The following is a 13,669-nucleotide window of genomic DNA, read 5'->3' as shown; positions in this document are numbered from 1 at the left end:
AGTTGTTATCTGAGGTATTTATCATTATTTCCTTACAGCCTGTCATGTTCGTTAGTAACTCTATCCTTTTGTGACAAATTCAATAACCTTTATGTTGCATGTTGCAACCAGGAAAATATTTGACGAATTCGGTGAAACTGAAGGCCTTAGTTTGCACACTTAATTTATAATCGGAATTAAGCATCATGTGGGAATTTGAAAATGGCTTTTGTCAGTTTACTCTCTCTCTCTCTCTCTCTCTCTCTCTCTCTCCTTCACACACACACACACACACACACACACACACACACAGCTAGAGAAAGAGCGAGAAAGAGAGTGGGTGGGGGAATCAATTTAAATCATCATCACTCTTTATTGTCTTTTTTATCTCTTATCTTTATGACCTTCTAAATAGCTGGCTATCATTTTCAGCCCTTCTCACCCTTGGTGCGACTTGGTTGCTTATGACGATTAAACTATTTAGAACCTTTTTCGACAAAGTCATGGGATTGATTGGGTTTTGTGTTCATACCGGGGGTATGTCTCCCAGAAATGTCTCATAGATTACATCACATTCAAAGACGGTGCCATGTAGATTTACCTGTAGGATTATATCCAAATCAAGGCCAAGATTATTTTCTTTACCAGACTTGTCATCAAATCCTCTTAGCGCCACAAACGGCTTATGCTTCTTATTAACGCTACATATCACTAATGAACGCATCAGATTTCTTCCAAGGTTCTTTTTGATCTGCAAACCTGGAAAATCAGACGGCTCATCAATGCAATAAAAAAAAGAAGAAGGGTAAACAAAAACAGGAAAGAGAGCATGCGTTCATTCCCGGCCTGTTATCACGATACGTGAATCAAAATAAGCTACTTCTATTACGAAGACAAAGCAACCCACCGACCGAGTCCTTGATGTTGCCCACAGTTGGCAAGATGGAAGTAAATGTAAAGGGTTTTACAAGAAGACGAATGTTGCGGTTTCTTCCATCTTTTTGTCCATCATAGCGGTTCACATTCTCACACTTACGTGGTGCCAATTACCTGTATTATATTTATATGTGTATATCCTGTAACGCCTCTCGAGACACGGTAAATGAGTCCTGGAAATCCTTTACAGCGCAAATTTTAGCAGTGCAGCTAATTTCTCGCAATTGAGTAGGTTCTACATTAACTTTTCACAATGAGCTTTGCCACTGGTACTAATTATTTTCAAAGGTAAAAAAATTGTGATATCACTAACAAGTAACTTCACAAAATCTTGGAAACCCAAAACCTATTCATTATTTACAAAGGGATTGACAGTTTACACAACGTCTTTTGGTTACAAAACCTAGACAGATAAAAGCTTCACAATTCGTGACGCCTAGGAAGAAATGCGTGATGTTGACACGGCGTCATGTGAGACGGGAAATAAACAAAATCTTTCTCATCAAAATTGATCCGTTGTGTGGTATGAACAAGAACACTAATACCGGTTATGCCGTGACGCGTAGGTGAAGCCAGGTGATATCATGTGGTGAGATTTATAAGAATATATCTGATTATTCATTTTTGAGCCGATGGACACAGCTTCTTCTAGTTAATACATGAGTGAATTTAAGGCTTCTGTGGGCACGCCCAAAAGTTAAATAAGGGGCTATTTTATCTATTGTAGAACATCAGCGGGATACTAAGTTCAAACCACATGCAATCCTAGATGGGAAATTCCTGCTTTTTAAGATTAAGCGCATTCCGAACAGCGGACTAACAGTTCTTCGGATCAAATATGGCGACCCACTAAAAATTTGCCTCTTAATTCCCGGATAGACACTGAATAGATTCCCCGCGGGGATTACCCAACAATCATTCAAGTGGGTCGGCCATATTTGATCCGTGGATCTGTAAGTCCGCTCTTTAAAGTAATAGTCAAACCGTCAAGGATGAGCCGTTCTCCCCCCCCCCCCCCCCCCAACACACACACACACAACACCTGTTCATTAAAGCGTAATGTAAGGCATTGGTCTCTTATATGGAAAAGAGTATCTTATCTTACATCACAAAAGGAAAAAAATCTTATCAAAATATATCACATTGCCTTGTAGTTAACGAGAATCAGTTGCAATGGAATGGTTGGCTGGGCCTACTGTTCCTACTTGGACCACAATTTGTAAAGCGCGTTGTAGGTCACATCTACCGCAATCCAATCTCTCCACATCGGTCTCACCTACTGCAATATATTCTTTGATATACCCAAGTTATATTTCACTTGTACGCCTTTTTTTTCTGCTGAACACTACCAACAATATACGTATGTGTGTATAATAGGGCCTTAGATATATGACCAATAGTAAGGCCAGTGCTGGGAAAATTATGAATGTTGAAATAATTAATTGGTGGACAAGTATTTCTTGGACAGCTCTTCAGCTCTCCGCGGTTGACTGTGTGTGTGTAGCGAGGATGGCGCATCAAAAAATAAATAAATAAATAAATAAATAAATAAACAAATAAATAAATAATAATAATAAATAAATAAAGGCGTCATTGTGTTTAAGTAAATTCGACCATATGTCAATCCATGGTTAGTTAATCTTGTAACACCTCTTAATCTAGAGATAAAATTTTCTTTCATCACTAGCATTAATGTCTTGTTACATGTGCGTCCTTGACAAGCAAAAAATTAACAATATAGAGCGGTAGACAAGAGATCGACAGCTAAGTAGTTTACATCGGCAGTTTAACTACTATAAAGCATCAATCCAGGTCCATACTTGGATGGCCTTACACACTTTTATGATATTACAGAAATAAATTAGCTGTATACACTCGAAAAAACCTTACGACCAATTTTGCTAAACATTGATAAAATATTAGCGATATGTTCCAACGAACACAACAACGTTTGACCACCCTCTCTCTCTGCTTACTCTCACCCCCCCCCCCCCAAAAAAAAAAAAAAAAAAGTGAGTAAAATACATATCTGGACATTTTTTCTTAACTTTTGAAAGGTACAGATGATGTATCTCAGTGTACTATATATAGCGCAATGTCTTATATGGGTGTTTGTAAACTACATGTATGAGTAGGCCTATATGTACATGCTTGTGTAAAACGTTTTACGCTATACATAGCTAATACTATAAAGTGTTTGTATACTGTTCTGTTATTCCAGGGTTAAAGTATTTTGCTGATTCATATATGTGGTTTACTTTGCGTGCCCATGTAAACAATGTTTTTATGTTTTGCAAACAAGTTCTTATGTTTTTAGATTTTATGTTTTTATGTGTCCCTACTGTTCCTACAAGTGCATGTACCGCAATGTAAACAATGTTTTTATGTGTTGCAAACATGTTCTTAATTTTTTTATGTTTTATGTTTTTATATGTCCCTACTGTTCCTACAATGTACCGCAATGTAAACAAATTTTTAGCAAGGTAATGATGACCCTACATACTTCAGTGTTACCATATTAATAAAAACTTTGTGACCGTGTAAACCAAGTCCAAATACCTGTCTGTGATGTGCGTTTACATTTCAATGTCATACATGTGGGTTTGTTTGTACAATGTGCCAACTGGCACGTACGACAGTGTCATGACATTTGTTTGTGATGTGCATAATGAATTGCAATGTCATCATATTAGTCTAAAGATGTGTCTATGTAGTGCATGATCTTAATATTTGTAACTGATGTGCTTATGTTTTGTAATGTTATATTATCTGTTTGTAAGATGTACGTATCCATGTTTTGCAGTGTTAAGATATATATTTGTATTATGCCTCGGCATTGGAATGTTATTAAGTACTTTTTGAAATGTATGTCTACACGTGAATGTACAAGTGTGTGTGCGTGCGTGCGTGCCCGCGCGCGCGTGTGTGCGTGTGTGTGCATGTGATAGCAGTATTTCAGTTTAGTGCTGTCGTATAATTTATTTTGTAAATCTAATAAAACGTTTTGAAAAATTAAGGCACTTGAAAACTAATTTGTTGAATTCTTGTTAAACGGAGTTAAGCCTCCCGTAGCTTAATACGTTTGAACCTGACACACTTGACCGGATCATTTAAGTCTACCGCTCGCTGTGAAAAGGTCGTGTGTACCGGAGGGTGTTATTCCCCTTGTACTCTTGGGAGCCTTGCACCTGTCGCGTGCGTGCATTTCTCAGCTTAGAGGGGGGGAGGGGGGGGGAAGCGTGACATACATGCACTGGTGTCATATCGATGTGACGTTTACCAAAGATATCACACTTTTGATAGTTTTTATCTCATTCAGTTGAAGACGCATGCTTGTACTTCAGAAAGTGATAAAACAAAGAAAACCGTCGTTTTATAGTGTTGTTAAGTTAATTGCTTACACTTTCATTAATTGCTGGTGATTATTTAAGAAGAATCAAATGATTAAAATGATAAGGAGTTATTGAGTGTAAGTTAAATTTCATTAAGAGTCAACAAGTGTAAAAATTGTTTTCGTGGTAAAAAAAGATGGAACATGTCAAAGTCACATATAGATTGATTTGATTGATTAATTTTTCAATAGATTTGCAAGTTTCTGCCACGTATTAAACACAAACAAACCAAACATGGATATGGTCCAAGCATGAGTAATTCAAATAATACTTTAAATACTTTTAATTGAAAACAAGTCTCTTAGAAATTACCTAATAAGGAAATGTTGAATGGAGGAATGCGACATGAGAATGAAAAATTCCTTGTAATCACGCAAAGACAATGGAAAGAAAACAACTAAATGCATGATCAGTACGGAGAAATAAAGTATAAATACGTGCGAATTTGTATGAAAAGTCAGTTAGTGAACAAATGTTTGAAAGCTCTAGGTCGTCGTTATTGTCACCTGTAGTACTATAAGATAAGTACAAATTCATCTTCGCAAAGTTGGCTTCGTACGGATGACAATTGCTCACGCGATTAGCACAGTCTTGCTGGGGAGGGATTAGAAACAATGTCACCATATTTTAGGGTCTACAAATGGAGGTTTTCAGGTGTTTATGTTATTTTTTTAAAATTGAGATTCCTTTTCGGACAATGGGTAAGAGTAAAGAGGTAATTAATTTGGCTAAAAAATAAAGAACACATTCCTTGAAGACACAATAAGCGCATTTTTATTACTTAAATGCTCGTATATTTTTCAAGTTTATACCTTAGGTGAACCTCAAATTTCTTTTAATATTCGAGTCAAGTGATTTTCAGTAAGTTTCAGCAACATGATGTTGATGGCCCCAATTGTGTGTAATGTTTGTTATTGACAGCCACAAGTGCGTGAGGAGCGATGAGTGTTTTGTAGAGTAACTGAGTTGATTGACATGCTCTTATGATATTTATGCAACAGCGGGTAATGTAAACAGAGATAAGGCCGCTATAGATTGAATGATGTAGAAATAGAAATGAAAAGAGAGCGGCGCGGGAACCAACTAGGAAGTAGTTAATGAATAATATAAAGGATTATAGCAGAGTTGTATTTACTACCTAGCATAACAGCAAAAGTTAAAGACTTCGTCATGTTACCAGGTTTCAGTGGCCATTAATGTTAAAGCAATCATCAATGACTTGATTAAAATGCTTTTTAAGTTTGATAACAGTATTACGATACTTATTGTGATGATTGGTGATCGACATGAACTGAAGTTGCTTCACTTTCCATAATTCAAATAGCAGTTTTTTTTTTTTTTTTTTTTTTTTTTTTTTTTTGCTACAGAAGAAGGAGGCTAGGTCAGGCTGTATATTCTTATTATTAAAATCCCATTAAAACCTTTATCAGCGAAATATACCCTCGGATTTGTGTTTGATAATGTAAATGAGCGAGCACAATATGTTCAACTATATGTATAACAGACATTGGGAAAAGGGATTCCCCAACGAGTCCTCTGTTTAAGGTGATACAGCGCAGACCTCAAACGTTACCTAATATAGTTAGTTTGAGTCTACGGTAACAACAGAGATAATTGATATGTAGTGTGACACGAAGACACAGTTGAGACAACGTCGAACTTCAGGTCGCGTATAGGGGGTTCCAGAAAAATGGCTTCTTCTTAACTGATATACCAAAAAGTTGTATGGCAATAAAACGCTTATTTCAGCAGCTGTTCATTTCATATCGTCATTTTTTTAGTAATGGTTAATGTGGTTTCTTAGCCTAATTTTATACCTTAGAAACTAAAAGTCTGCCTCACGTACACGCGTGTAAGCAGCATTGTTCGTTAGCCCCCTTTGGCATCGACAAACGTGTCTCAAATTCCTGATATGAATTTAATTAATAAAGATATCTAATTCATAAAAATTACCACTTCAACGATATCCTCTACCATGACTGAAACACTGGCACTTTGAAAACAGAGCTTATATTATGAAATCCCAGGAAAATGCTGTAAAACGAATAAATTCAATCTTTCATAAGTTAAAGGTTCCAATTAGTTTTGACGTTGGTCTAAATCTTTCTTTGAGAAAACCTGTTAAGCCTTATATCTCCTTGAGTAACCATCACGTAATAAAATAATGATATTGAATGAATAGTTGTTGAAATAAGCCTTTTTATTGATACGCAACATATTGGTGTGTCTTGATCGGTTAAGAAGATATCCATGTTCCCGGCACCCCCTGTACGCATCCTTAATTCTGAACAAGTAGCACTAAAGATCATTGCGTTTAAGAGGATCATCAATATTGTGCAACGTGCGAGTGCTTTAGGTATTTATTTTTTTCTGAAGCTGTTTACCTTACAAAACATAAGGAAGTTTTGAATCGGTTTGTGATCGCATAGCTGCAAGTGCCGCAGGTCAAGTTGTTCAAAAAGCTGTTTTTTCACGGCCCTATCGTTATTGGAGGTAATTTGACTCGTGCACAATGGTAAGGTGACACGAAGACACAACGACCTAGTCTTAAGGTTTACTCTTGGAGATAACGACGAACTTATTTCTGTACAAGTAACACTATAGATCACCGCGTTGAAAAGGATAACCAATATTGTATTATTTGTCAGCACTTTAGGGTTTTTTATTTCTAAAGGTATTCACCTTACAAAGCATGCGGAAGTTTTGAGTAGGTTTGAGTTCGCATAGTTGCGACTGACGCAGATCAAATTCTTCGTAAACGTGTTCTTAAACGGCCTTTTCGTTCGTGGAGGTAATTTAGCTCTTGGCATAATGGTAACGGAGAGGCGGTTTATAGGAACGGTTCACCCCTACCAGAGCGGACAAACTGGACATTCTGCTCTGAAAAGAGGCCTGGCAGCTAAAGCCTCCAGGATCAAAAATGAAGTATGGGACCCTAAAACCCGAAAATTTCTTGGAAAGACGCCATCACATTGGGGTAAGGACATAGTATATTTTTTCATCGCGTTAAAAAAAGGGAAGTAGAAAATAATTTCAAATGTACATTTTCTTTGTCCTGTACGTATGCTTGTTAAAATGTATACTAAAAGTAATACTATGATAGCACAGATGTCAGGGTGAGATTATATTTTGTGTTATGTTAAACATTTGAAATATGTATATGATATACTGCTGCTGCCTTTTGATGGGCGTAAAAGGAAGGCTTATATCAGGCACAAATATGTATCTTACCAATCTGAGTGAATTTATGAAGGCACACTCTTCTGGTAGAATGCAAGGCTCTCTCTGGAACATTTTCTCTTGGATATTTCCCTCTGGATTCTCGCTATAAAATGGAACCTCCGATATCTACCTTATGTTGAGCGTGAAAAAATATCCAATAATTTGCTCTACGGCTTTAAATAAAAGGTTTGACTTGACCAGTGGTCAGAATTGAGACCTGCATGAGGCAAGCAGGATTGCACTACTTAACAACCAGGCGAGCCTGCTCATACGCGCTCGGAGCAGGGGGGGGGGGTTTGCCCCAACAAATCTTTAAAATATATATATTATTTTTTATCCGTATAGAATATTATTCTTGCCCTCCTTTCGATCGTCCCATCAAAGTTGTCTTATTTTTCCTTCTGTCAGCGTGTAGATGAGTTCCACAGGCAGTACATATAACATGAAACCGTGTGTTTGTAGCACTTTCTCAAACATCATCTTCCGCCTGCAACTCTACCATATGTTCCTGTGGTATTGCCCGAATATCTTTTTTTCAATTTGATAAAGAGCTATAGAGAACCAATATGGGGCCGTGTGGTGCCCATAAAAGAAACCAAACCAGCCAAACGGTTACCCTTATTGGCCCCACTTGGGCGTGTTGGTCGGGTTATGACATCTGGCTGTCTGTTCACGCTCCCTCGTTATATCGCAAGAATTGATCTGACCTTTTCACTTAAATGTAATCTCTTAGGTAAGCCATAAATACCTTTATAATCATTAAAAATACGTTTAAATTTAGACATATGACTGGCAAAAAGTGAAGTCATGTGATTGTTACCATGGTGATTTAAGCGCACCCATACATTAAAATTCTTCCAAAAGGTATATGTCACGGTCAAAAGGTAATATACACGTTGAATAGTACACTTTTGTACTTTTTGAGTGGTGTGGGTGAGGGTGTCGGGGCTCTAGGTCGGGATGGGGATAATTGGAATGTGTTCTCTCTCTCTCCCTCTCTCTCTCTCTCAGGGGCAATTCAAAATAGATGATCCGAGTAGTAACTGATCATGATTTGCCGACTAAATATGGCCGACCACACTTCAAAAGCAATGACGCTGATTCCCGATGGTCTCCCCGCCTCCACAAGCCCCATTAAACGGAATTAATCTCGGCTCCGAGGTTTAATTTCTAGGCCCCTGCAGCGACGGCGCGTGTGGAGGCGAGGAGACCATCATGGGATCAACGGTATCGCTTCTTAAATGGAGTCGGCCATATTTAGTCGGCGGATCAGTTAGTACTCGGATCATCTATTCTGAATGGCCCTTCATTCCGTACACCATCCTGCCAGTAGTGTGCGCGTTCTTCTGATAAGATTAATTTCCAGTTGACGATTAAGACGCTGCGTGTTACGTCATTCTAACATATAAACTCACACAAACCCTTCAACAACAAATTTTGAACCATCGTTCAGTTACCAGTGCCTGGAAGTTTATTGTTTATAACAATATGGGGCATTTCTAAACAATAACTGAACACTGCACGTACTTATTTCATGGAATAAATTATCAGTATAAGTCCATAGGCATGCCACAACTACTCATAGACATGGAATAAACTATCTGTATAGGTTGTGGAAAATCGATCATTATTACGTATGAAATTGGTGTCTTCCAGCTCTTATCTAGCCTGAGATTACTCAACATGTTTTGCTGGCTTCCTCGCTAAATGTGACATCCAAAATGTCCCCATGATCTCGGTGTGATTTTGTTTGATCAATTCTTTTCCTTGCACTTCCTTAATTTAAACGTTAAAAAACTCGTTGATGTTGCATATGATGCGTGAAATGCTTTTCACCCCCTTTGTATTCAAACGAATGAACACTACAGTGGTTTTGTTGTTCATGTTTTTTCAATTTGATAAATCTGCCCATGTCGTGCCTTGTCATATTTTATGTATAATGTAGGTATTGTAGATTATTCAAAATATGAGTAGCAGACACTGTAATATACGCAACAAATACCATGATACAACGTAATCTTGAATGAGAGGGTAACTTAAGTATAAACATCTCACAAAATAAAGGATAGGCATGAAAGATACGCTTGGACCAAATCCAGCGTATGTGTACACTGAATATAAACGCTCTATATACTTCATTCATATTTATCTAATCATCCAGATGATAAATTCTCGCTTCTCATTAAGTTACCGACTATTTGTTTGTTTTCTTTATTTACTCAGGTGATTTAATATTAAGAACAGATAAAGTTATCACGTATTTGTGTGCATCGCATACGTTGACATAGGCCCCATTCACGAAAAAAGGTTGATCCGCAGGCTAACAGAAAGGTGGATTAAATATGGCCGACCCACTTGAAAGCTTACCTAATGGATTCCCCGCGGGAATAACGGGGCAAGCTTTCAAGTGGGTCGGCCATATTTGATCCAAGGATCAGTTAGTCTGCAGATCACCTTGGTAGTGAACAGATCGGTAAATTTTACCCAAGTGAGCAAGTCATGGCGTAAAAAGGGAGAGGACCCGATGCGGACCATTGTTTTTTTTTCTTCAATGCAGTGATCTATAACACGCGTTACTGTCTCCGAAAAAGGTATTCATATAGGCTGCATTCAGAACCAAGGACTAACTAGTCTGAGAGTCAAAAATGGTGACCCACTACAAAGCTTGCCGTCTAATCCGCTAATAGATACTGAATAAATTATTCCCCGTGGGGAAGTATTCAAGTGGGTCCGCCATATTTGACCCTCGGACTAGTTAGTTCACTGTTCTGAATGAGGTCATAGACTAATTAAACGATAACTCTGTTAGTAGTGGCACCCTTTAAATATGTTAAAAACACAGGATAATAATTATCCCTCCCCAAGATTTTATATGTTATTGGCTTCACTTTCATATGTCACCCTGAGTCTCAGAAAGCATGCAAAGTCATGGCGACTGCACATGGGGATAAGTAACCGCGGTTACCTACATATATGGCTGCATTTACATCCAAAGTTCATCCGAGGACTAACAGATCTGAGGATCAAATATGGCCGACCCACTTGAAAGCTCACCCCTTAATCCCCGCGGGAAATCTATTCAGTGTGTATTAGGAGATTATGCCACAAGCTTCTGAGTGGGTCGGCCATATTTTAGGTTTTGGTGAGGCGGGGAGCTGGGTGTGTCAGATGTGACTTTTTAGAAACACGTTGTGATATCACCGACTCGGTAAAGGCTAGTTCCAGAAAGCTTCCAGCCCGCAATGGCCACTTCACCAGTTTATATATATATATATATATATATATATATATATATATATATATATATATATATATATATATATATATATGAACAGTGTAAAGTTGGTAATATTTCAAGTGCTTCTATACAGTGACTTTATTTTTATTTCATTCAGATTGAAAACACACAATTGTCAAAATGTCAAAAAAGTTTTTCTGCATCTTTACAGCGTTATGCGCAATCTTCTACACAGTGTTCTATACAAGTATACTTGTCTTCTTCGGGGCGTGCTTGGCAGTGACATTTGTCTATTATATAGACAAGAGATCGCCCATGGTCTATGGCAATGCTGGAGCAATAGGAAATAATCCCGGTGAGTTGAAATTCTATAGAAATATTTTTAAATATTAAAATTAAAAGACTTTAGGCGATTCGGGTCCAAAACACAGCTGAAAAACGCAACGGGTGACTAACTTAACGAGGCACAAATGCACTGTAAAGTGTCTGTGTGTGTGTGTGTGTGTGAGAGAGAGAGAGAGAGAGAGAGTGAGAGTCTGTATTCAGTCTTACGACAGCCGATTAAAATTTGTATTTGGAACCTGTTCTATTAGCTTTCGTATAAACACGTGAAAAGCACACATTTCCAATAGTGTGCGTTTAATGAAGCAATAAGTTGTTCACCGCAACGCCATTCTGTCAAGAGGTTACTATTGAAATAATCGGATGTGCGTTGACAGTGAACTAATAAAGCATTTTTTTCAGGATTGAGTTTTCGCCCAATGCCTTGGGCCAAGTCAACAATGATCTACTTCGTTCAAGGAGATAAGCAGTCTTTTGCACCAATAATTGCCAACATCCGGGCACATTTGATACGTAAGTCTGTTAACTTAAGAATGGTTATTTTGTTCAACATATCATTTTCTGGTGAATAGATTTAGATACGTCTTATAAAGTTTAATAATCATTATTGCAGGAATAACAGTATGTATGAATTATGAATGGGATAATAAAATAAAAAATAAATTTTACTGTGTACCTCCGTAAGGTAAAAAAATGCCATTTAAGATTTCTTTTAGGTTTGAAAAGCAATATTCATCAGTCCCGGTATTTAATAACATTTTAAATGGATTCTTTCAATCATTTCCTTTTGTGAAAAAGTGAACTCAATTACGATTAACATAGTAAAACTAACTTTGAAATAACATGACATTTTCAGAATACGAGAACCAAAACCAGGACGGCCGAAACTATATCCAGTGTGGTTACGGTGTCAGGCCCCGAGAGAAAGTCTGTACTTTCAATTTGGATCTTCTGGGACCCTGTATATGGAAGGAAGAGTACGGATATAATGACGGGGAGCCATGTGTGATTTTAAAATTAAATAAGGTAAGGTTTAAATTAATTAATTCCGGACGTAAACAACCGTTTAACCGGAATACTATTTATACCTATCATAAATAAGGTAAAATTCGCTTAAAATATTATAATCACTCACATTTCATATTTTGGCATATATCAGGCATCGTGTTTACATTGTATTTATTTATTTTTATCTTTCGTTTATTAATTAATTAAATTATTTTATGAAAAAGAAACAGAAAAATAGGCAGGCGACATATGTGTTTCTACAAGTAATATTACATTTTTACATTTTCTAATTTTGTATTGCATGCAGCTACGCAGTTTTTTACGCAAAATATTGAGTTGAATTGATTTAACCTTAATTCTTAATTGAAAAAAGAATGCATTTACATTTTGCCTCAAAATTAACCGATCTGTATCCGATAACAGTTGTATGGCTGGGAACCTGAACCTTACGACAACAACACGCGGCCACCGGAACTAGGAGACAGATGGAGGCCAGATCACGTGGGGGTCACGTGTGAAGGAGATGTAAGTCGCGTGGTTTCATATCTATTTTTTTAACTCAGATAAGTTAAATAAACACTTCTGTTACCACTTCTCAAGGTGGGTTTTATTGGTAATCTCAAAGAGATATGAATGTTATGTACAAGCGTCTCCTATCTTACATTTTGTATATTGGGCATTTCATATATAGGCTCAATAAAATTAATCTGTTTCTCACGTATATTCCAGACGGACACAGATAAGGAAAACATGGGACCAATAGCATATTATCCAGAAGAAGGCTTCCCCAATTATTACTTCCCTTATCTCAACCAGCTTGGGTATCGTTCACCGCTCGTCGCCGTCCACTTTGAGCGCCCCACAAATAACGTTCTTCTACGTATTGTGTGTAAAGCGTGGGCTAAAAATATAGAGCATAACTTAGATCCTCTCTGGTTGGCGGGAGTCGCAAAGTTCGAGATTCTCGTGGACGGGAGATTACCTCATTAAATAACAAGATGGCTGAGCCTTTTTTATATTTATTTATTTATTTATTTATTTATTTATTTTTTTTTTTTTTTTTGCCAAGAAGTATCGGTGTCCAGTGAAAACAATACCATTTCAGAGTAAAGTAATAAGTGTAAAGTTCAGCCTTATACACATATGCGTCTCAGAGTGGTTAAAAATGGTCATTTTTTGGCTCTTAGTGCACGTTAACGCTGTCGCCTCCCTGGAGAGGACACAGTAGAAATGTATGCATGTCTTGCTCTGATACCAGTGCGGTAAATATAAAGATGGATTTTCCTTGCCAGAATATTGTCTGAATAATTGGCAAAATAATGCAAACTTATGGAAATGGCCAGTGTTGTTTGGGAATTTGAGTTCCAGTTTAAAGATATCGGATATGTATACAGAAAATGCATATATATATAAAGTATTAACATGGCAAATGGGTCAATTTGAACATTTCATTTTTGAAATGCTATGTTATGTAATATAATATAACGTAATTTAATGTAATTAAATGTAATGGAGTCCTCAAGAATGCCTTGTTACTTCTGATTGCTGCTTG

General features: G+C 37.2%; 1 protein-coding gene across 1 annotated transcript; it reads left to right on the top strand.

Moving 5' to 3' along the window:
- The first annotated feature begins 6,594 nt into the window (after positions 1-6,594).
- Positions 6,595-13,620, top strand: LOC106174722 (sodium/potassium-transporting ATPase subunit beta). Its single transcript, XM_013556394.2, has 6 exons — positions 6,595-7,284; positions 10,979-11,122; positions 11,512-11,622; positions 11,966-12,135; positions 12,541-12,642; positions 12,847-13,620. The coding sequence occupies exons 1-6, from the start codon at positions 7,119-7,121 to the stop codon at positions 13,105-13,107; spliced, it is 954 nt and encodes a 317-aa protein (XP_013411848.2). The 5' UTR covers positions 6,595-7,118; the 3' UTR covers positions 13,108-13,620.
- The last annotated feature ends 49 nt before the right edge of the window (positions 13,621-13,669 follow it).

Source organism: Lingula anatina, chromosome 10, assembly GCF_051362555.1.
Source record: "Lingula anatina isolate TDL-2025a chromosome 10, LinAna3.0, whole genome shotgun sequence".
Taxonomy (NCBI): Eukaryota; Metazoa; Brachiopoda; class Lingulata; order Lingulida; family Lingulidae; genus Lingula; species Lingula anatina.
This window is presented reverse-complemented; position numbering and strand designations above follow the sequence as displayed.

What these genes read in the sequence shown, in the direction of transcription:
- LOC106174722 (XM_013556394.2), top strand. Translation starts at nt 7,119, where the DNA reads ATGGTAACGGAGAGGCGGTTTATAGGAACGGTTCACCCCTACCAGAGC. An exon ending in AAAGACGCCATCACATTGGG is followed by an intron (nt 7,285 to 10,978) that starts GTAAGGACATAG and finishes GCATCTTTACAG; the next exon opens with CGTTATGCGCAATCTTCTAC. An exon ending in AGCAATAGGAAATAATCCCG is followed by an intron (nt 11,123 to 11,511) that starts GTGAGTTGAAAT and finishes CATTTTTTTCAG; the next exon opens with GATTGAGTTTTCGCCCAATG.